General features: G+C 39.3%; 1 protein-coding gene across 10 annotated transcripts in view; it reads left to right on the top strand.

The window, feature by feature from the left end:
* LOC309858851 (uncharacterized protein) overlaps nucleotides 1-21,411 on the top strand; it is a 132,358-nt gene that overhangs the window by 50,985 nt on the left and 59,962 nt on the right. Inside the window, exon 3 of one of the 10 annotated variants that reach the window (XM_082719169.1) lies at nucleotides 11,827-11,884. The exons of 8 other annotated variants lie outside the window; for them this stretch is intronic. In XM_082719169.1, the coding sequence (XP_082575295.1) occupies nucleotides 11,827-11,884 (58 nt within the window). Of the gene's footprint in view, nucleotides 1-11,824; nucleotides 11,885-21,411 lie in introns of those variants that run through there. One more of the 10 variants, XR_014308371.1, reaches the window with a different exon arrangement.

The raw sequence follows: 21,411 nt of genomic DNA, 5'->3' as shown, positions 1-21,411 counted from the left end.
CCAATTTCCCTCAACTCCCTTCTCCTCTCCGTCTCCTCCCTTTAACAAGGGTCCTTTTCCAGCAGGAACTCAGCCCTGCCCACAGCGTATCTGAAAGATAGGATGCAAATTTCATCAATCGAAATCTCAAAGATCTTGAAGATTCAAGGCATTGAGTTTTCAGTTCTCGATTTAAATACAAACATTTAACTTGTTTTGAATTGAGTGAAGTGGGTGTTTCTTGTGTAGCTTATTAGTGGGGTAGTTCTGGTTTTCATCTTGTTAAAGCCAACCTGTTGCCTTTGGCTAAAGAGTTGCCTATTGTTTTATAATGCTTCTAGGGCTAACATTACTTCTATTTGCTACTTAGCATATTCTGAATTTCTCTTCGAGATCTCATAACCAAGTAAGATTCTATTTATTCATTTGTTTTCAGCTTATTAATGTATTGCTATGCCTCCTGGCTGCAAAAAATGATAAAATCACTGAGAAAAACATTTGATAATTAATGAAGGCTTATTCCCTCCAGCATACAAAATTCAGATAAAAATCATATTCAAAAATCTTGAAATGTGGACTTAACCTTTAATCCTTATGAACAGAAGATGAATTATCTAGGCAAAAAAATGCTTTAAAAATAGATTTTTTTTTAAAGTGTAGGAATTGTTATCAGGATCATGTGGCCAAATTAAATGAAGTGAAGAAAGGCTGGAACAGACTAATATTGTCACTCAGATTCTCCCAGGTCATTAGAGCATTATTTCAAGAATACTTTCTTCTGACAACGAAAATACAGTCTCATTTTGTCTGTTCTATTTAAATGGGTCCAGCTTTGGTTAGGAGAAAATGGAAGTTATCAGAGTAGACACCTTTGCTGAACTGGAAATATTTCGTTTTTTGACAAACATTTTTCTGAACAGGTACATGCTATAACCCATGGCCTCATGTAATAACACATTCTATTTGAGGAAGTATTGCAGGATCATAGATATAAGAGGGCACAAACCCTGTCTGGAGAGATGGGGAACTAGGACTGTGCAAAATCGGGGATTTTACTCTATTTGCAAGCTCACAAGTGAGTCTGGTACTGTTGTGTGGATTCTTTTTTTTTTTTTTTAAGATTTTATTTATTTATTTGACAGAGAGAGATCAACAAGTAGGGCAGAGAGGCAGGCAGAGAGAGAGAGGAGAAAGCAGGCTCCCTGCAGAGAAGAGAGCCCGATGTGGGACTTGATCCCAGGACCCTGGGATCATGACCTGAGCCGAAGGCAGAAACTTTAAACCACTGAGCCACCCAGGTGCCCCTGTTGTGTGGATTCTGATGCAAGATAGGGGACTCCTGGGTCAGAGACAAATGATGTAACACTCATGGCACAGTGAGCAGCACCAGTGTGATATCAGCCCCAGTCCCCATGCTCCCCACCGCCCCCCGCCCCAATCCATGTCGAACATTCAGGTGGGCCTAGATGAATGTCTGCATATCCTACCAGTTGTGATGCAAGAGAGGAACCCAGAGTTTAAGAAATTTACCATTTTTACAGTGAAGGCAAACAAGAGGCTACTCTAACCTTTAAGACTGCTCTCTGCAAATACAACACTGAGAAATGGCCAGTATAAAGAGTAGACGGGCTTTGCGTTTCTAGCATCCTTGGCAAGGAGGTGGAGGGATGGAGCTCAAGGCCCAAGGTGGATTATTTCTTCCAGTAGAAACTTCACTGAGAAGAGGATGTGTAGGCTGGGATGAATAGATATTTGGTGAGGACAAGAAGGACTCATTCTAGTTAGTGAGAACATTATTTGCCAACACCATGAGACATGAGAGACGCAGAGATGTTTCAAGAACAATGGAGAGTCTGGCATGATTGTGATGGTGGTGATAAGGCTATATAAGTAGGCTGGTAATCAGACATTGAGGGTTTTGCCATTAAGATTATGGAGCATGGGTTTTCATTTTATTTTAACCTAACAAATTTCAGAGCATTTTAAGCCGAGGTATGACATGATTGAATTTTATTTTCTATTACCTAGTGATAATGTGGAGCATGGACTGAAATTGGAGAAAAGTTACATGCACCTTTTATCAAAAAGCTCTGGAACAACTTATGTCTCTTAGGTCCTTTATTTCACCTTCAGATTCCCCCTCTTTTCCTATAGTTTTGCTACTTTATTCTACCCCATGTCCTATTCTCACCTTTAGGCTCACCTACTCACTGTCATACCTGGCAGTTAGCTCCCTTCAACTCACATTGAATATGTTCAGAAATTTGCTGTTGGAATATTTCTATTTAATTCACTGAATTTTACAATACTTTCAAAATTGTAAACATGTTATTTCCTGGGAATTCATTCACTGTTTCTCCTTTTTTCATGTCAATATTCTAATAAGAATTTTTACTTGGCAGAATGTAATTTATAATTCCAAAGCATAAAAAGTAAATTAAAACATTCAATTTGTTAAAATGAAAAAAATCCCCACCGAGTACTCTATTTGAAATAGTATTTGCTTATCCTAAAAAAAGTCATGACAGGTATAAGTATACTGTTTTAATATATTAAAAATATCAACCACATAACATAAAACGAAGATATAAAGTATTTTCTTTTCGTTGTGATTTTTAATACCCTTCCAATGTTATAATGTATTCTGGAGAAGAAGTAATGGTGATTATTTTTTTCACCCCATCTAGGAAAGTGTATTAGCTTCCTGTTAGCACCAACAAATTACTACAAATTTAGTGGTTTAATACAACACAGATTTCTTCTACTATAGCTCTAAAGACCTGAAATATGCAATAATTTTCACTGGGGTAAAAAGTCAAGATGGCAGCATTAGTGGCATGTTGGTTCCTTCTGGAAACTCTGAGGGGGAGGACCGCTGTTGTTACCTTTTTTTGACTCTTCGAGTGGTGCCTGTACTCCTTGGCTTGTGGTTCCCCTCTTCATCTTCAAACTGTATTACTTTTACATCTTCTCTCTTTTTTTTTAAACCTTCTTCTTCTTCTTTTTTTTTTTTTAAATAAACATATAATATATTTTTATCCCCAGGGGTACAGGTCTGTGAATCACCAGGTTTACACACTTCACAGCCCTCACCATAGCACATACCCCAATGTCCATAACCCCACCCCCCTCTCCCAAACCACCTCCCCCCAGCAACCCTCAGTTTGTTTTGTAAGATTAAGAGTCACTTATGTTTTGTTTCCCTCCCAATCCCATCTTGTTTCATTTATTCTTTTCCTATACCCCAAACCCCCCTTGTTGCATCACCACTTCCTCATATCAGGGAGATCATATGATAGTTGTCTTTCTCTGATTGACTTATTTTGCTAAGCAAGATACCCTCTAGTTCTATCCACATCATCGCAAATGGCAAGATTTCATTTCTTTTGATGGCTGCATAGTATTCCATTGTGTATATATAGCACCTCTTCTTTATCCATTCATCTGTTGGTGGACATCTAGGTTCTTTCCATAGTTTGGCTATTGTAGACATTGCTGCTATAAACATTCAGGTGCATATGCCCCTTCGGATCACTACATTTGTATCTTTAGGGTAAAAACCCAGTAGTGCAGTTGCTGGGTCGTAAGGAAGACCTATTTTCAACGTTTTAAGGAACCTCCATGCTGTTTTCCAGAGTGGTTGCACCACCTTGCATTCTCACCAACAGTGTAGGAGGGTTCCCCTTTCTCCACATCCTCGCCAACATCTGTCATTTCCTGGCTTGTTAATTTTAGCCATTCTGACTGGTGTGAGGTGATATCTCATTGTGGTTTTGATTTCTATTTCCCTGATGCCAAGTGATGTGGAGCACTTTTTCATGTGTCTATTGGCAATCTGGATGTCTTCTTTGCAGAAATGTCTGTTCATGTCCTCTGCCCATTTCTTGATTGGATTATTTGTTCTTTGAGTGTTGAGTTTGATAAGCTCTTTATAGATTTTAGACATTAGCCCTTTATCTGATATGTCGTTTGCAAATATCTTCTCCCATTCTGTCAGTTGTCTTTTGGTTTTGTTGACTGTTTCCTTTGCTGTGCAAAAGCTTTTGATCTTGATGAAGTCCCAATAGTTCATTTTTGCCCTTGCTTCCCTTGCCTTTGGCGATGTTCCTAGGAAGACGTTGCTGCGGCTGAGGTCAAAGAGGTTGCTGCCTGTGTTCTCCTCAAGGATTTTGATGGATTCTTTCTCACATTGAGGTCCTTCATCCATTTTGAGTCTATTTTCATGTGGGGTGTAAGGAAATGGTCCAATTTCATTTTTCTGCATGTGGCTGTCCAATTTTCCCAACACCATTTATTGAAGAGGCTGTCTTTTTCCCATTGGACATTCTTTCCTGCTTTGTCGAAGATTAGTTGACTGTAGAGTTGAGGGTCTATTTCTGGGCTCTCTATTCTGTTCCATTGATCTATGTGTCTGTTTTTGTGCCAGTACCATGCTGTCTTGATAATAACAGCTTTCTAATAGAGCTTGAAGTCTGGAATTGTGATGCCACCAACTTTGGCTTTCTTTTTCAATATCCCTTTGGCTATTCAAGGTCTTTTCTGGTTCCATATAAATGTTAGGATTATTTGTTCTATTTCTTTGAAAAAAATGGGTGGGATTTTGATAGGAATTGCATTAAATGTGTAGATTGCTTTAGGTAGCATAGACATTTTCATAATATGTGTTCTTCCAATCTAGGAGCATGGAACATTTTTCCATTTCTTTGTGTCATCCTCAATTTCTTTCATGAGTACTTTATAGTTTTCTGAGTATAGATTCTTAGCCTCTTTAGTTAGGTTCATTCCTAGGTATCTTATGGTTTTGGGTGCAATTGTAAATGGGATAGACTCCTTACTTTCACTTTCTTCTGTCTTGTTGTTGGTGTAGAGAAATGCAACTGATTTCTGTGCATTGATTTTATATCCTGACACTTTACTGAATTCCTGTACAAGCTCTAACAGTTTTGGAGTGGAGTCTTTTGGGTTTTCCACATATAATATCATATCATCTGCGAAGAGTGATAATTTGACTTCTTCTTTGCTGCTTTGGATGCTTTTAATTTCCTTTTGTTGTCTGATTGCTGAGGCTAGGACTTCTAGTACTTTGTTGAATAGCAGTGGTGATAATGGACATCCCTGCCGTGTTCCTGACCTTAGCGGAAAGGTTTTTAGTTTTTCTCCAGTGAGAATGATATTTGTGGTGGGGTTTTCATAGATGGCTTTGATAATATTGAGGTATGTGCCCTCTATCCCTACACTTTGAAGAGTTTTGATCAGGAAGGGATGTTGTACTTTGTCACATACTTTTTCAGCATCTATTGAGGGTATCATATGGTTCTTGTTTTTTCTTTTATTGATATGTTGTATCACATTGATTGATTTGTGGATGTCGAACCAACCTTGCAGCCCTGGAATAAATCCCACTTGGTCATGGTGAATAATCCTTTTAATGTACTGTTGAATCCTATTAGCTAGTGTTTTGGTGAGAATTTTCACATCTGTGTTCATTAAGCATATTGGTCTGTGATTCACTTTTTTGATGGGATCCTTGTCTGGTTTTGGGATCAAGATGATGTTGGCCTTATAAAATGTGTTTGGAAGTTTTCCTTCCATTTTTATTTTTTGGAACAGTTTCAGGAGAATAGGAATTAGTTCTTCTTTAAATGTTTGGTAGAATTCCCCCGGAAAGCCATCTGGCCCTGGGCTTTTGTTTGTTTGGAGATTTTTGATGACTGTTTCAATCTCCTTACTGGTTATGGGTCTGTTCAGGCTTTCTATTTCTTCTTGGTTCAGTTGTGGTAGTTTATATGTCTCTAGAAATGCATCCATTTCTTCCAGATTGTCAAATTTGTTGGCGTACAGTTGCTCATAGTATGTTCTTATAATCGTCTGTATTTCTTTGGTGTTGGCTGTGATGTCTCCTCTTTCATTCATGATTTTATTTATTTGAGTCCTTTCTCTTTTCTTTTTGTTAAGTCTGGCCAGGGTTTATCAATCTTATTAACTCTTTCAAAGAACCAGCTTCTAGTTTTGTTGATTTGTTCTACTGTTTTTTGGTGTCTGTTTCATTGATTTCTGCTCTGATCTTTATGATTTCTCTTCTCCTGCTGCGTTTAGGCTTTCTTTCTTGTTCTTTCTCTAGTACCTTTAGGTGTAGGGTTAGGTTGTGTACCTGAGACCTTTCTTGTTTCTTGAGAAAGGTTTGTACCGCTATATATTTTCCCCTCAGGACTGCCTTTGCTGTGTCCCACAGATTTTGAACTGTTGTGTTTTCATTATCATTTGTTTCCATGAATTTTTTAAATTCTTCTTTAATTTCCTGGTTGACCCATTCACTCTTTAGAAGGCTGCTGTTTAGTCTCCATGTATTTGGGTTCTTTCCAAATTTGCTCTTATGATTGAGTTCTAGCTTCAGAGCATTGTGTTCTGAAAATATGCAAGGAATGATCCCAATCTTCTGATACCGGTTGAGACCTGATTTAGGACCCAGGATGTGATCTATTCTGGAGAATGTTCCATGTGCACTAGAGAAGAATGTGTATTCTGTTGCTTTGGGATGGAATGTTCTGAATGTATCTGTAATGTCCATCTGGTCCAGTGTGTCATTTAAGGCCTTTATTTCCTTGTTGATATTTTGCTTGGATGATCTGTCCATTTCAGTGAGGGGGGTGTTAAAGTTAAAGTAATATTGTTGATGTGTTTCTTTGATTTTGTTATTAATTGGTTTATATTGTTTGCTGCTCCCCCATTAGGGGCATAGATATTTAAAGTTGTTAGATCTTGTTGGACAGACCATTTGAGTGTGATATAGTGTCCTTCCTCATCTCTTATTATAGTCTTTGGCTTAAAATCTAATTTATCTGATATAAGGATTGCCACCCCAGCTTTCTTTTGATGTCCATTAGCATGGTATATTGTTTTCCACCCCCTTACTTTAAATCTGGAGGTGACTTTGGGTCTAAAATGAGTTTCTTGTAGGCAACAAATTGATGGGTTTTATTTTTTCATCCATTCTCATACACTGTGTCTTTTGATTGGGGCCTTTAGCCCATTTACATTCAGGGTAACTATTGAGAGATATGAATTTAGTGCCATTGTATTGCCTGTAAAGTGACTGTTACTGTATATTGTCTCTGTTCCTTTCTGATCTACTACTTTTAGGCTCTCTCTTTGCTTAGAGGACCCCTTTCAATATTTCTTGTAGAGCTGGTTTGGTTTTTGTAAATTCTTTCAGTTTTTGTTTGTCCTAGAAGCTTTTTTTTTTTTTTAAAGATTTTATTTATTTATTTGATAGAGAGAGATCACAAATAGATCGAGAGGCAGGCAGAGAGAGAGAGAGAGAGAAAGAGAGATGGAAGCAGGCTCTCTGCTGAGCAGAGAGCCCGACTCGGGACTCGATCCCAGGACTGTGAGATCATGACCTGAGCCGAAGGCAGCAGCCCAACCCACTGAGCCACCCAGGTGCCCTGTCCTAGAAGCTTTTAATCTCTCCTTCTATTTTCAATGATAGGCTAGCTGGATATAGTCTTCTTGGCTGCATGCTTTTCTCGTTTAGTGCTCTGAATATATCATGCCAGCTCTTTCTGGCCTGCCAGGTCTCTGTGGATAAGTCTGCTGCCAATCGAATATTTTTACCATTGTATGTTACAGACTTCTTTTCCCAGGCTGCTTTCAGGATTTTCTTTTTGTCACTAAGACTTGTAATTTTTACTATTAGGTGATGGGGTGTGGACATATTCTTGTTGATTTTGAGGGGGGTTCTCTGTACCTCCTGGATTTTCATGATTGTTCCCTTTGCCATATTAGGGAAGTTCTCTCCAATAATTCTCTCCAATATACTTTCTGCTCCCCTCTGTCTTTCTTCATTTTCCTGGACCCCAATTATTCTAATGTTGTTTCATCTTATGGTGTCACTTATCTCTTGAATTCTCTCCTCGTGGTCCAGTAGCTGTTTGCCCCTCTTTTGCTCAGCTTCTTTATTCTCTGTCATTTGGTCTTCTATATCACTAATTCTTTCTTCTGCCTCATTTATCCTAGCACTGAGAGCCTCCATTTTTGATTGCATCCCATTAATAGCTTTTTAAATTTCAACTTGGTTAGATTTTAGTTCTTTATTTCTCCAGAGAGGGCTTTTATATCTCCTGAGAGGGTTTCTCTAATATCTTCCATGCCTTTTTCGAGCCCAGCTAGAACCGGCTAGAATCGTCATTTTGAACTTTAAATCTGACATATTACCAATGTCTGTATTTATTAGGTCCCTAGTCTTTGGTACTCCTCTTGTTCTTTTTTTTTGTGGTGAATTTTTCTGCCTTGTCATTTTGTCCAGATAAGAGTATATGAAGGAGCAAGTAAAATACTAAAAGTGTGGCAACAACCCCAGGAAAATATGCTTTAACCAAATCAGAAGAGACCCCAAATCGTGGGGGCGGGGGGGGAGAAAGGGGATAAAAAGAGGTTCAGAAAAAAGGAGAAACAATTTAAAAAAAGAAAACAAATTTAAAAAATATAAAAAAGAGAAAATATATATCTATATTAGATAAACTAGTTAAAAACGTTATAAAAGAAAGGGGTAAAAGTTAAAAATAATTTAGTAGAAGAAGAAAAAAAATTGAAAAAAAAAATAAATTAACTGGAAGACTAAAGAATCATGGGGTGAAAACCATGAGTTCTGTGCTTTGCTTTCTCCTCCTCTGGAATTCCGCTGCTCTCCTTGGTATTGAACCTGCACTTCTTGGTAGGTGAACTTGTTCTTGGCTGGATTTCTTGTTGATCTTCTGGGGAAGGGCCTGTTGTAGTTATTCTCAAGTGTCTTTGCCCCAGGTGGAATTGCACTGCCATTACCAGGGGCCAGGCTGAGTAAACCACTCGTGTTTGCTTTTAGGAGCTTTTGCTCCTTGAATGCTTTCCGTAGAGTTCCAGAGGACGGGAATGAAAATTGCAGCCTCCCAGTCTCCGGCCCAGAGGAGCCGAGGGCTCAGGGCCCCACTCCTCAGTGTGCCCTCAGAGAATAGCGCCCAATCACTCCGGTCTCCCTGTTCTCTGGCCATGCTCTGAGCTCACCCAGCCTGTGACCGGTTCAAGGTAACCCCGAGCTGAGGGCTCACTCCTCGGCTCTGTCTCTGTAGCCGGCTTCCCCGTTCTAATACCTGCAAGCTCTGTGACACTCAGACACCCCCAATCCTTCTGTGACCCTGTGGGACCTGGGGCCACACTGACCCCACGTGGGCTTCACCCTGGTTTAGCCTCTGGAGCGATGTCCTCAGTGGAACAGACTTTTAAAAGTCCTGATTTAGGGGCACCTGGGTGTCTCAGTGGGTTAAGCCATTGCCTTTGGCTCAGGTCATGATCTCAGGGTCCTGGGATCGAGTCCCGCATCGGGCTCTCTGCTCAGCGGGGAGCCTGCTTCCCTCTCTCTCTGCCTACTTGTGATCTTTCTCTGTCAAATAAATAAATAAAATCTTAAAAAAAAAAAAAAAGTCCTGATTTAGTGCTCTTGCTCCGCCACTTGCTGGGAGCCGGCCCCTCTCCCCGCAGTCTATCTTCCCGTTGCTTTGGATTCACTTCTCTGCCAGTTCTATCTTTCAGAAAGTGGTTGATTTTCTGTATCTACAATTGCTGTTCTTCTCTTTGATCTCCCGTTGGATTTATATGTGTTTGCAAACTTTAGATAAGCTATCTAGCTGATCTCCTGCTACCTAATGTATTCTCAGCCTGTTACTTCTCCGCCATCTTGACCTACATCTGCTCTTCTTGTAACATACACCTCCTCCTCCGATTCTGAGCCACCTTCTTCCCTCAAATGAGGACTACATGATTACATTGGCCCCAGTTGGGTAATTCACCATAATTTCTCCATTTCCAAATCTTGAACCTAATTCCACCTGCAGAGTCCCTTTTGTCTTAAAAGGGAACATTCACAGCGTCTCGGGATTAGAATGTAGACATATTTGGGAGGTCATCATTCAACCTAATCAATCCCACTTTCCACTGAAGGCACTGTTCTTTTCTCCTTCCACAGGTTTAATTGATTAGGGATCACAACTGAGATAATTGGGCTCCCTAAACATGTCATCCATGTCATATATATCAATATGTTATAGAATACGTTTAGAAGAATAAGTTCTTGGTCTTAGAGGCTTCTGAGTGAATCCTTCTCCTCCACAGAATAGTTCATCTCTGAATACATTAGGTGGGTTTGTTAGGTTTACTTCTCTTGAAGTACAGCAGACCCTTTCTGGGCTCCACCCACACCTCCTTAACCTCCTCATTTCAGTGCATCATGACTCCAAACTGCAAAGTGTTGGTATCTGCACCACTTTGCCTGAAAATCGCCCTAGTCTCAGAGCCTGTTTCATCTGCTCAGGACAGGCTGGAAATTAGCTACCTCTCCGGCTTCCCACTCCCTGCCCAACCCCCATCAGCCCTGACTCATGAAAGGAGCTTGTGTATAAATATCCTGGTTCTCTCAGTTTTTTATTATAATTTGTTTTGTTGAAGTATAATTCACATAACATAAAACTTAGTATAAAATTGTTTTTTTTTTATATAGTCACAATATTGTATAACCATCACTACCAATTCTGAACATTTCTACCCTTACGCAGAGAAACCCATATTTGTTGATAGTTTCTCCTGATCCTCCCCTCCCCCACCCTCTGGAACCCACCAATCTACTTGCTGTCTCTGTGAATTGGCTTATTATAGACATTTCCTATAAATGGAATCACACAATATGTGGTCACTCACTTTTGGATGGTAACTTCAAGGCACATGTTCAACTCTGGTTCTCCGATTTCCCCAGCAGGATTAAACTCTTGCCCCACAGTGGTAATGAGTAATTAACTGACTGCCTTTCCTTTCCTGTGTCACTTTCTTACATTCCCAGCAGTGTTTCCTAGAATCACTTCCCAAATAATGTGCTTGTTCTTGAATCCTTGCCTTAGGGTTTCCTTCTGGGGGACCCCAAACTGAAATACCAGGTATATCAAATTAATCCACTCATAAAATATGCACTGAAGATTTACTCTGCGCATTAGAACATTGCTTAACACTAAAAATACAGCACAAACAAGTCTGACATGGTCCCTGCTCTCACAGAGGGTGTATAAGCTGGGAATAAAGGCATTACGAGTCCAATGAATATTATGAAGGGGTAGGTGAGAGAAGGCCTCACTAAGGATGAGATCTGAGGAAGGGAAAAGAGTTTGCCAAGTGCAGAGGGTGTGGAAAATGTTCAGGCACAGGGATCCACTGTAAGGTGTGAGCACGGTGCTTTGGGGGAACCGAGAGAAATTCATGTGGCTCTTGCAGACACACTTGGAGAATAGTTGTGCTAGGTACTTACATGTCCCTTCAAGGAAGAACTTGGTGTCCAGCTGTGGAATGTGTGGTCAGAAGACAGTCTGCAATGGTGAGCTCCTACGAGTGTGCCCTAGCTCCTGAGATCCGCCTTGGCCCAGGTCGTGCTCTTCCTGGAGCTGCCTGCCTCTGGTGGCTGGGTGAGACCAGGATATAGAGGCACAGCCATCTGGCATGGCTGGGGACATCCTCCTGGACAGTACTGGCCCCAGAACTCCGAACTATGTGCATTGTGTCTGGGCTGTGGTTTAGTTGCTTCCACAATCCAGCCCTGCTTCTGTCTCCTTCGTTTCATGGGTGTTGATTCTTAATAAATATCTTCCTCCTCAAACACTGAAATAGAATTGGCTCCTGGAGGACCCAACCTCCAGGCAGATAAACAGGAAGGCATTGGGTTCCAAGTAGTATTGCAAGGCTTTTTCTCAGACACCAAAGTGGTGAGTGTCTTTGAGACCTGATTTGCCCTGATTTTACATATACTGATCAAGAATGACTTTGGAATCTTCACAGAAGGATCTGGCAGGAAGTTTGCCTTTGAAAAATTCTGGAAGTCTGAGAACAGCTCAGGGTAAGTGAAGATTTGTGATGAGCATCAACATTTGGAGGCACATTTAAAATACATTTTATTCTTGGGGCACCTGGGTGGCTCAGTGGGTTAAGCCTCTGCCTTCTGCTCGGGTCATGATCCCAGGGTTCTGGGATCGAGCCCCACATTGGGCTCCTGCTCAGTGGGGAGCCTGTTTCCCCCTCTCTGTGCCTGCCTGTCTGTCTACTTGTGATCTCTCTCTGTCAAATAAATAAATAAATAAATAATCTTTAAAAATAAAATAAAATAAAATACAGTTTATTCTTTGTATGTGTTTTTCTAAATTAATCTCAAATGATAATGTTTGTATATACCTATGTACGTGAACCATACTCATAATATGTCTATTTGGATTTACACAGGCTTCATCCCTGGATCCCCCAGGAATGTGAGCAAAAGAGAACATCATAGAGATATTTTTTTCCCATAAAGGATAATATTAGATTACCTATTGCTGGCATTTAAAATTTTATGTCCTGTCTGGTAGTAGACTTTTAAAATGATAATTAGATGCTACTCCAGTGGGTACTTTGAAAAGCACTAAAATATTAAATAACTTGAATATTTAACTTACATTACTGGAACAGGGTTATCTACACTCCTCAGCCCTTACTTTAAGGTGTACCAGTAGAGTCTAGTCTGTCTCCAAAGTATGGAAACAGGAGCTCCTTCCCACCCTAAGGGAGGGTCCTAGGATGCTTCTCTGCAGATATGTTGGAACGTATGGACAGTTGCATGACCTGGGTCCCTAAATGACTAGAGGCCTGGTGGTGGGCTTTGCCACGAAGGAAAGTGTAGGCTACCTTATGTGGCCTGCTGAGTTGCTAGAGTTATTTTTTACCTGGCACTCTACCCAGATGCTCTTGAGGTGTCCCTCCCAACCGTCCCTTCCTGAACCCCCTGGCCCAAATCTTCTTGACTTGAAGACCCAGGGTCCATGACCTAAAGCTTCGTTTCATGTCCCTTCTTTTAGTTACTTCCTCAGGTTCTGACAATGCCTCCCTGTAGACCAGATCCACATCCAGTATCCTTGTCCCCCGTTTGAGGGTGGGGGATGGGGTACTATCTTTAGGGCTTTACGGTGATTTCAGAGGAAGTAAATAAAAATATGTGATACTATAGCAAGATGCATTTTGAATATGTGAAAATGAAAACAACTTCATGTACATGAAGTTCTAGAATGATCAAAACTACAGTGACAAAAGTCAGAACAGTATTGCCTCTGAAGGGGAAATTGGATAGGGGATAGAGGATGTTTACTAGAGTGAAGGAAATGTTCTAAATCTTGCTGGGGTGGGGTTATTTGTCAAACTCATTGAACTGCTTATTTAAAATCTGTAAATTTTATGTAAATTAAAAATATATAGGATGGCAGCTCAAAAATGGAAAAGAAATGACTGTATAAAACTAGTTCAGGGGGTGCCTGGGTGGCTCAGTGGGTTAAGCCTCTGCCTTCAGCTCAGGTCATGATCTCAGCATCCTGGGATCGAGCCAGGACATTGGACTCTCTGTTCAGCGGGGAGCTTGCTTCCTCCTCTCTCTCTGCCTGCCTCTCTGCCTACTTGTGATCGTTCTCTCTGTCAAATAAATAAATTAAAAAAAAAATCTTTAAAACTAATTCAGGTAAGATTTACATTTCAAACTTTTTTGGCAAATTTTCTGACCTAGGTAGGGGCAGTTAAAGGAAAGGACTCATCAGTAACATACAAGTCTGTGAAGGCATATACAAACATTTTTATCCATTATTATTTCTTATTAGCAATTCAGAATCTGGTATGAAACAAAGTTCTTTGAACAGAGAGGAAAATTGTTTTTACATTTCATGAATTCATGTTAGTTAGATGAGATTTGGTACACTTTTCTTTAGCTTTTGTCTTTCGCCAACACCCAATATTTCTACCTACAGGTAGCCACAAATATAGGTGACCCTTTGTCCTGCTTGTTCACGTCAAGTGAATACCAGTTAGTGTATGCTCTTGACAGACAAGGGCAGCTCACTCAGAGACCAAACACCACATGGCCCCAGAGTGGTGAGAGACAGGTAGGGTGATAATTTCTAAAACTGGGTGAGGTGACATAACCCTGTGGAGTATGCCAAATGCTGGCCAGATCAAAACACTCTTGAGTATGGATGCCAGAAAAACCCAGGGCACAAGATGAAAAATTTAGTTTGGATATCAGACAAGTATCAAATAATCTTTTAGTATAATTATGCATGGGGTACTTATATATATCCCTTTCATAAATGGGGTATATAGACACACACACACAGGACATAACTGCAAAGGACATAATTAGATTAAAAATTTATTTAAATCTGAAATTCAAATTTAACTGGCATCCTATATTTTTATTTGTTAAATCTGGCAACTCTGTGCTTGGGGTATGCTGAAAGGGCAAGTTTTTTTTGTTTGTCAGTTTGTTTTCAGTGAAAATCTGAGACACACAAAATCTGAGCATGTGTTTCTCAAACTTCAGCTTGTATTTGAATCACCTGCAGAACCTGATGAAACAGACTACTGAGCCCAACTTTCTGATTGACTAGGCCTAAGGTGAGGGCGTGAAACTGGACATTTTTAACCTCCCAGGCATTGCTGATGCCAGGGATCGCATCTGAGAACTGACTGGAGGCAATACATTATAGATGTATGCGTAAAGATTGCTAAAAATACTATGTGAAGGTATGCTATTCATTGCCTTTCTGTCCAGCACACTAAGCTGTGCTTCACTAACAAGGGGCAACACATCAAACATATCATGTATTGTCATGTAATATCAATAAACCATTTATTATATATAGTTGCTTATGTTGCCAGACTTGATAGCCACTCTATAGGTTAAGTGCCTCTGTTGTGAACAGATTGCCTTTTAATGTGTGTGACATTAAAACTCCATATTAAAATTAGAATAGAATTAAAATTTTGATAAGGTCATTAAATAGGAACATCAGAGAACCTTTGCTAAATTAGATGCCAAATAAATATTCAACAAGGTGAAACCCTCATGAATTTATTTATATTTTATTAAACACCACCACAATTTCCAAATATGAAATTCCAAATGGAATTTCCAATTTCCATTTTTATTCTTTCCTTTTTTGAGAGAGAGAAATACATAGGGGAAAAAATGAAAGAAGATTTATCTGGAAAAAACCCAGAAGATTTGTCTGAATCCTTTGACCACTGTTAGGAGATATTGGTCTACCATAAATAGATGTAAAATGTAAGAAATAACTTAACAGAGATATATGCTGTTGTATATATAGGTGAAATGATAGGATATCTAAAATTTTCTTTAAAATACTGCCTCAAGAGTGGCACCGGGGTGGTTCTGTCAGTTAAGCATCTGATTATTGGTTTTGGCTCAGGTCATGATATTAGGGTTGTGGGATAGAGTCCTGTGTTGGGTTCCGTGCTTAATACAGTCTGCTCGAGATTCTCTCTTTCCCTCTCCCCCTGCCCCTGTGCTTTCTCTCTCTCAAATAAATAAATACATAAATAATTATTTTTTAAAAAGTACTGAACAGGGGTGCCTGGGTGGCTCAATGGGTTAAGCCTCTTCCTTCGGCTCAGGTCATGATCTCAAGGTCCTGGGATCAAGCCCTGCAACAGGCTCTCTGCTCAGCAGGGAGCCTGCCTCCCGCTCTCTCTCTGCCTGACTCTGCCTGTTTGTGCTTTCTCTGTCAAATAAAAAGAAAAAATATTGCAACAGGAAAAAAGAGGAAAGATGAAATAAGTTTGGCAAAATAAGATGTTGATAATTTGTTGAAATTGGTTGTTAGGAGCATGGGGTTTATGCTACTACTCTACTTCCCTTTGTAGAATGACTAAAAAATTTCTGAAATAAGTTAAAAAAAATCTCAGGATTTGGCTTATGTTCTCAGCTTTGCAACTAATTAGATAAGAAATAATATTCAGATCACTTAAATATTCTGTGCCTTAATTTTTTACAAATGATTGGATAGCAATTAGCAAGAAATAATTGGGCTAGGCTTACTGTATAGGTAGCACTCAGATGTTACTATCTAAATTCCCAGGGATGTTGTCAGATTACTGGAAAATATAATGCACTTAAAACAACTAAAATCAGTTTTCAGGTATTATTGTCACAAAGTCTATTTTGGAAATTCTTCGAGTAGAAATGCTTGGAGCACAGGTCCGTAGTAAATGAAGGTTCCCAAAGATTTTTCTTTTTCATGTGTATTTAAGAAGAGTTATTTAGGTTAGGTATCTGCTGAGAGAGCAGAGCAGCTCAGACTCCTACACTGGAATAGGACAGACAAAAAAAAAAAAAAGTTGCACATCTTGATTCTTTTGTGTTTCCAAAGAAAAAACAAATCTTTAAGAATTCTAAATGCCATCTGTATCTACTAACAAGGTAAAATAATTTAATTTGGACACTTTTGTGGTTGATTCCCTAAAAGGCAGGTAAGTACAGGAGGAAAACTTAAAGGTCAAGAATATGCAAGCTTTTGTGTCTGGTGCCCTGTGTGCACGAGCATGAGCAGTTGAGAAACTTCGGAATGCAATCCAGGCATGGCTTTGTTCCCCATCTAGAACAGGGGAGATGATGTCCCCCCTTATTTGTGAACTTAAAGCCATGGGTATGGTTCAGGTCCAGAAATGGGCCATGGCCTGAAAGTCTGGGGAGAGGAGTGTGTGACTGTACATCCAGCCATCAATGGGATGGTAAACTGAGCCCTGCCAACTGGCACTGAAGATGGAGGAACAGGTGCAAGCTATGATGAGAATGTGCCTGCACTCAGTGGTGTGGTGTGGACATGGGTGCTATATGAACAGCGCAGGGTGCACTTGGCCTCCTGAATTATTGTTAATTTTTTCCTATAGTTATTAAACAATTAGTCCTTGCCACAAGCAATTACTCTCTGCATTCTGTACAAAGAGGGTCAAAATTCTTTCATAGTGTGTGTTTAACAGTATTTTCTCTGTTATGGACTGAATGTTTGCATCCTCTCCTCATTTATACGTTGAAGCCCTAACCCTCTGTATAGATGGATTTGGAGATGGGGCCTCTGTGGAAGCCATTATGGTTACATGAGACCGTAGTTGTGGGGCTCCATACAGTAGGATTAGTGCCCTATGAGAAGAGACACTAAGGCACTTGTGTTCTCTCTCTCTCTCTGTATCTTTCTTCCCCCTCACTGTATTCTCCCTCCCCACCTTCTACCTCCCCCATGTGGTCAATGATAGGCAAACCAGGAGGTGAAGGCTTATTAAGAACTGAATTGTCTAGAAGCCTGATCTCAGACTTCCAGCCTCCAGAACGGTGAGGACATAAATGTCTGTTGTTTAAGCCACCCAGTCTGTGGTACTTTGTTATGGTGCTTGAGCAGACTAACACACCCTCCCATGGCCAGATGAAAGTACTTCCTATGGAGAGGAATCTGGAGTCTGAGACTTATAGTTGACCCTTGAATAACAACATGGTGTGATTTGGGGCACTGGCCCCTCTCAAAGTCAAAAATCCTCAGATAACTTTTAGCTCCCCTAAAACTTAACTACTAATAACTTACTGTTGACTGGAAGCCTTGCCAATAACAGTCCATTAACACATTTTGTATGTTGTATGTATTATATACTGTATTCTTACAATAAAATAAGCTAGAGGAAAAAATGTTGGGAAAATCATAAGAGAAAGTATTTACAGAACTATACAGTAAAATATAAGGGGACCCACACAGTTTAAACCTAAGTTGTTCAACAATCAACTGTATTTGGAAAGGCAGGCCAGAGATGGGTGCTTCAGTTGGGGAGAGTGATGGTAGTAGTGGGATTTCCTGAGGAGTTAAGAGGCAAAATCAGAATTATCTTTAGCCCTTCAGGGAAGGGGAAGGGAAGAAGACAGTTTTGTACCAAAAATTTGTATCCAGTCACAGGAGGGACACTTTTACTACTATTATTTAGGAACTCCTTGAAATAAGTAACTGGTTTTAACAAAATAGGTAGATTGCTATAAGATTTGTGGTTGAAATGTTGATTGTGATTCAAAGTGTCTTTTTTTCTTTTTTAAAGGTTTTAAAAATTTATTAATTTATTTATTGGAAAGAGATCATGAGGAGGGAGAGAAGCAGAGGGGGAGGGAGAGAGAGAATCTCCAGCAGACTCAGCTGAGTGTAGAGCCTGTCATGGGTCTTAATCCTGCAACTCTGAGATCATGACCATAGCCAGAACCAAGAGTCAGATGTTTAAGTGACAGAGCCACCCAGGCATCTTAGAAAGTGTCTTCTAAATGAAGGAAGTTTAGCTAAAGATAAAAAATAATAGGGAATAGACTCTCAAGTATTTTAAAGGGAAGATAAAAGCTAGTGTTCATATTTATGAGTCTAAAAAGAATATCTTGATTTCAAGTTCCCAGTACAAAATTAATTTGGGGAGTGTGTGGTAAATTCTACTCAGAGTTATTATTATTGTCACAAATAATTAGTGAATTATTGACCATTCCTGGTTATCTCAGTGCTACCTCTTTAGGACGTCCTCCGTCCTTATGCATCTCCCATGATAGTTTGTGACAGGTGCAGTGACACTTGTTTCAAATGTTCATTCTTTAATGAAATTCTGTTGACCCTGGCACAAAGCCATTAAATTGTCTATTCATGTTTGCTGCACTACCAAATGAAAACCTTATTCAATATTTCAGACCAATATTGCTTGAGATAGACAGCTGGATCTAAACACATCCAGCAACACAATTTCTGCTTAGTAGCTATCAGTCTCCCTTAAAATACTGAATATAGCTTTAAATTACTGAAGAATTCTAGCTAGGGTAGCAGAGATCTGTGCTTCTTCCAACAGTATAACTGTAATAGAAATTCAGTATCTGAACCTAACACCAGTCATTGGTTGTTGCATATTATTTCTTTCAGAGCATGTATGCTGGACTTTTGGCTCACTTCCATGGAAGGGCTGGGTGTTCCCCACTGGGGAGGCATTTACTTTTGAGTCTGTTTGAAACTTAGAACACACTGTTTCAGTGTTATGTGGGGAGCTATTCTCTTAGTTTAATTCATAGCTAAATTATGAGGCGAATAATACTCCAGAGTCTAGACACTATTATGTCTTGAGTTACCATTTGATATGCTTCCCTCCCTGAGCCCAGGCTGGTGGAACAAGGATGGATACCCTAGGCAGGCACTGCTTTAGGGCATCCCCTGGGGATAGAGGAAGCAGTCCTAGAAGGCATAGCTACAGAAACACACTGGGGGAATTGGCAGCACATTGGAAATGAGGAGTTAGAGTCTGCTTTAGAAGATCTTCATGTTGCTTTTATCTTCATGTGAATTATTCAGATGTCTTAGCAGTTCTCAGTGCAATTTGTTTTGTGAAATATATTAGGCATTCAGTGTGGCTGTTTTCAGGTTTATTATGCAATATTCTGATTCATGAAAATATTCCATTAAATGCAATCGCTCATGTAATTACTTTGCTTAATCTAAAGCATACTTTAATTAACATTGCACAGAATTCTGATTTAATCAATTAGATTTGATCTAGTATAACTTAGTTGTAAATACTTTTTATGATGCAGCAGTTCAAAATAATTATTGAGAGCAAAGGTAATATATGACACTACCTAAAACTAACACATTTCCTGTGTTAAGAAAAGTAAACCATAATTTGAACTATAATTTTATTATTTGGAAAATTAATATAAAGAATAGATTATTATGTTTTCATTAATAGCCTATTAAAATAATCTCACGAGGGAGTGTTAGAGCTTTAAAAAATATGCTTTATAGTTGTATGTATTCCCTAACAATTAGGCTTGAGAACAAAAGATTAATCTCAAGCAAGATTCACCCTTTTTAGCTTTGTAAATAGGCTCATTAACATAAGTATCTCATGATATTTGTCTACTGTTACGGTTGAGTTTTGTTTCCTCCCAAAAAGATATGCTGAAGTTCTAATTGCCTATACCTCAGAATGTGACCTTATTGGAAACAGGGTCATTTAAGATGTAATTTGTTAAGATGAGGTCATACTGAAGTAGGATGTGCCCCTAATCCAATATGGCTGCTGTCCTTCTGAAAACATGGCCATGTGAGGACAGAAGACACATAGGGAGAAGGCCATGTGAGAGGAAGGCTGAGTTCAAAATTATGTAGCTGCAACCCAAAGAACATTAAAGATTGCGGGCAGTCAGAAACTAGGAAGAGGCAAGGAGAGATTTCCTACAGGTTTCGGGAGGGGGGGGGGCATGGCCATGACCTTGGTTTTGGACTTCCCATCTCTAGAACTGAGACAATAAATTTCTATTGTTTTAAGCCACCCAATCTGTGGAAATTTGTTATGGCAGTCCTATGAAACTAATATAGTCACTAAAACTATCTGAGAGCTATAACTCAACATAACCAGAACCTATAAAATTGCTTTTAATAGTAGTGGGGGAGGGTGAGTGTTTTACTAAACTATTTAAAAAAATGCAGGTGCTGTTTTTAGTTTGAAGTTAACGTTTACATTCCTAAGCAAGTATTTATATTTTTAAATAAAACACTTTTGTTCTCAGCACCCCTTCTCACACATAGCACCTAGCAGAGTGCCTTGAACATACATCTAGCAGTACATTTTGTGACTTAGTTTTAAAAGATTAAAAATGAAAGTAGCCTATAAACATTAAAATGCCCACTTACAGAATTTGAGCTGTAAAATATATATAGTGCTACAGAAATGTGAGAGCAATCACTGAAAAGAATTTACATGATGTTCATGAAGGCAAAATTCCATTCTGAATTAATAAGTGGATAATAAAGAAACTATATACCCATTTAGTTTGTGGATATTCATATTGTATATTTTCTGTTGCCCTCATTTTGACTTTGAAAAAATACTCTATCTACACTATGTGAAGGGCGGGGGGAAATAAAATAATAAAATAAAATAATATAAATGTAAGTTCTTGGTATTAATTTGCCAGTTGATCTCATTATATACGGTATGGAAATTAAAAATATAATAAAAGATGAATTTGGGGGGTTATCTGTAAATTCTTTCCCCTCCCCGAATAGGCAAGTGTTGTTTACTGTTTCGTTGTTGCAGGGATGATAATGTTTGACAGAAAGGCATCAACCAACACCAGCAAATGTTGTGGACAGAGACAGCTAAGAGAGCAAGAGTTACATTGTATGCTCTCAGTCAAAGGGAAGAGTTTCCTGGAGTCAGGGGTCCACACAAGTGACAGTGTGCATCTTTGTCAGGTCCTTTGAGAAGCAGCACCTTTCCATCCTTGAGCGTCTTCATAAGCCTCTGGCCCTTCTGGTTATTCTGAACACTTGGGTTTTCGCCTGTTCTAAGGGCAGAAAAAACTAGTATAAAATAATCCCCAAATCCAGGTAATTTCTGAGCATTTACTGGCAGATGGGATGAATTGAAGTTTAAATTCCCAGATGTACTATTTCTTAGCAGGCTTAAGAGCCTCAAATCTGCCTGAGATCCCTTCCTACAAATATGTAACTGAAACTACAAGATAAAAAGATATATTAGATTTGTAAAGCA

Source organism: Mustela nivalis (assembly GCF_964662115.1).
Source record: "Mustela nivalis genome assembly, chromosome: 2".
NCBI classification, from domain to species: Eukaryota; Metazoa; Chordata; class Mammalia; order Carnivora; family Mustelidae; genus Mustela; species Mustela nivalis.
This window is presented reverse-complemented; position numbering and strand designations above follow the sequence as displayed.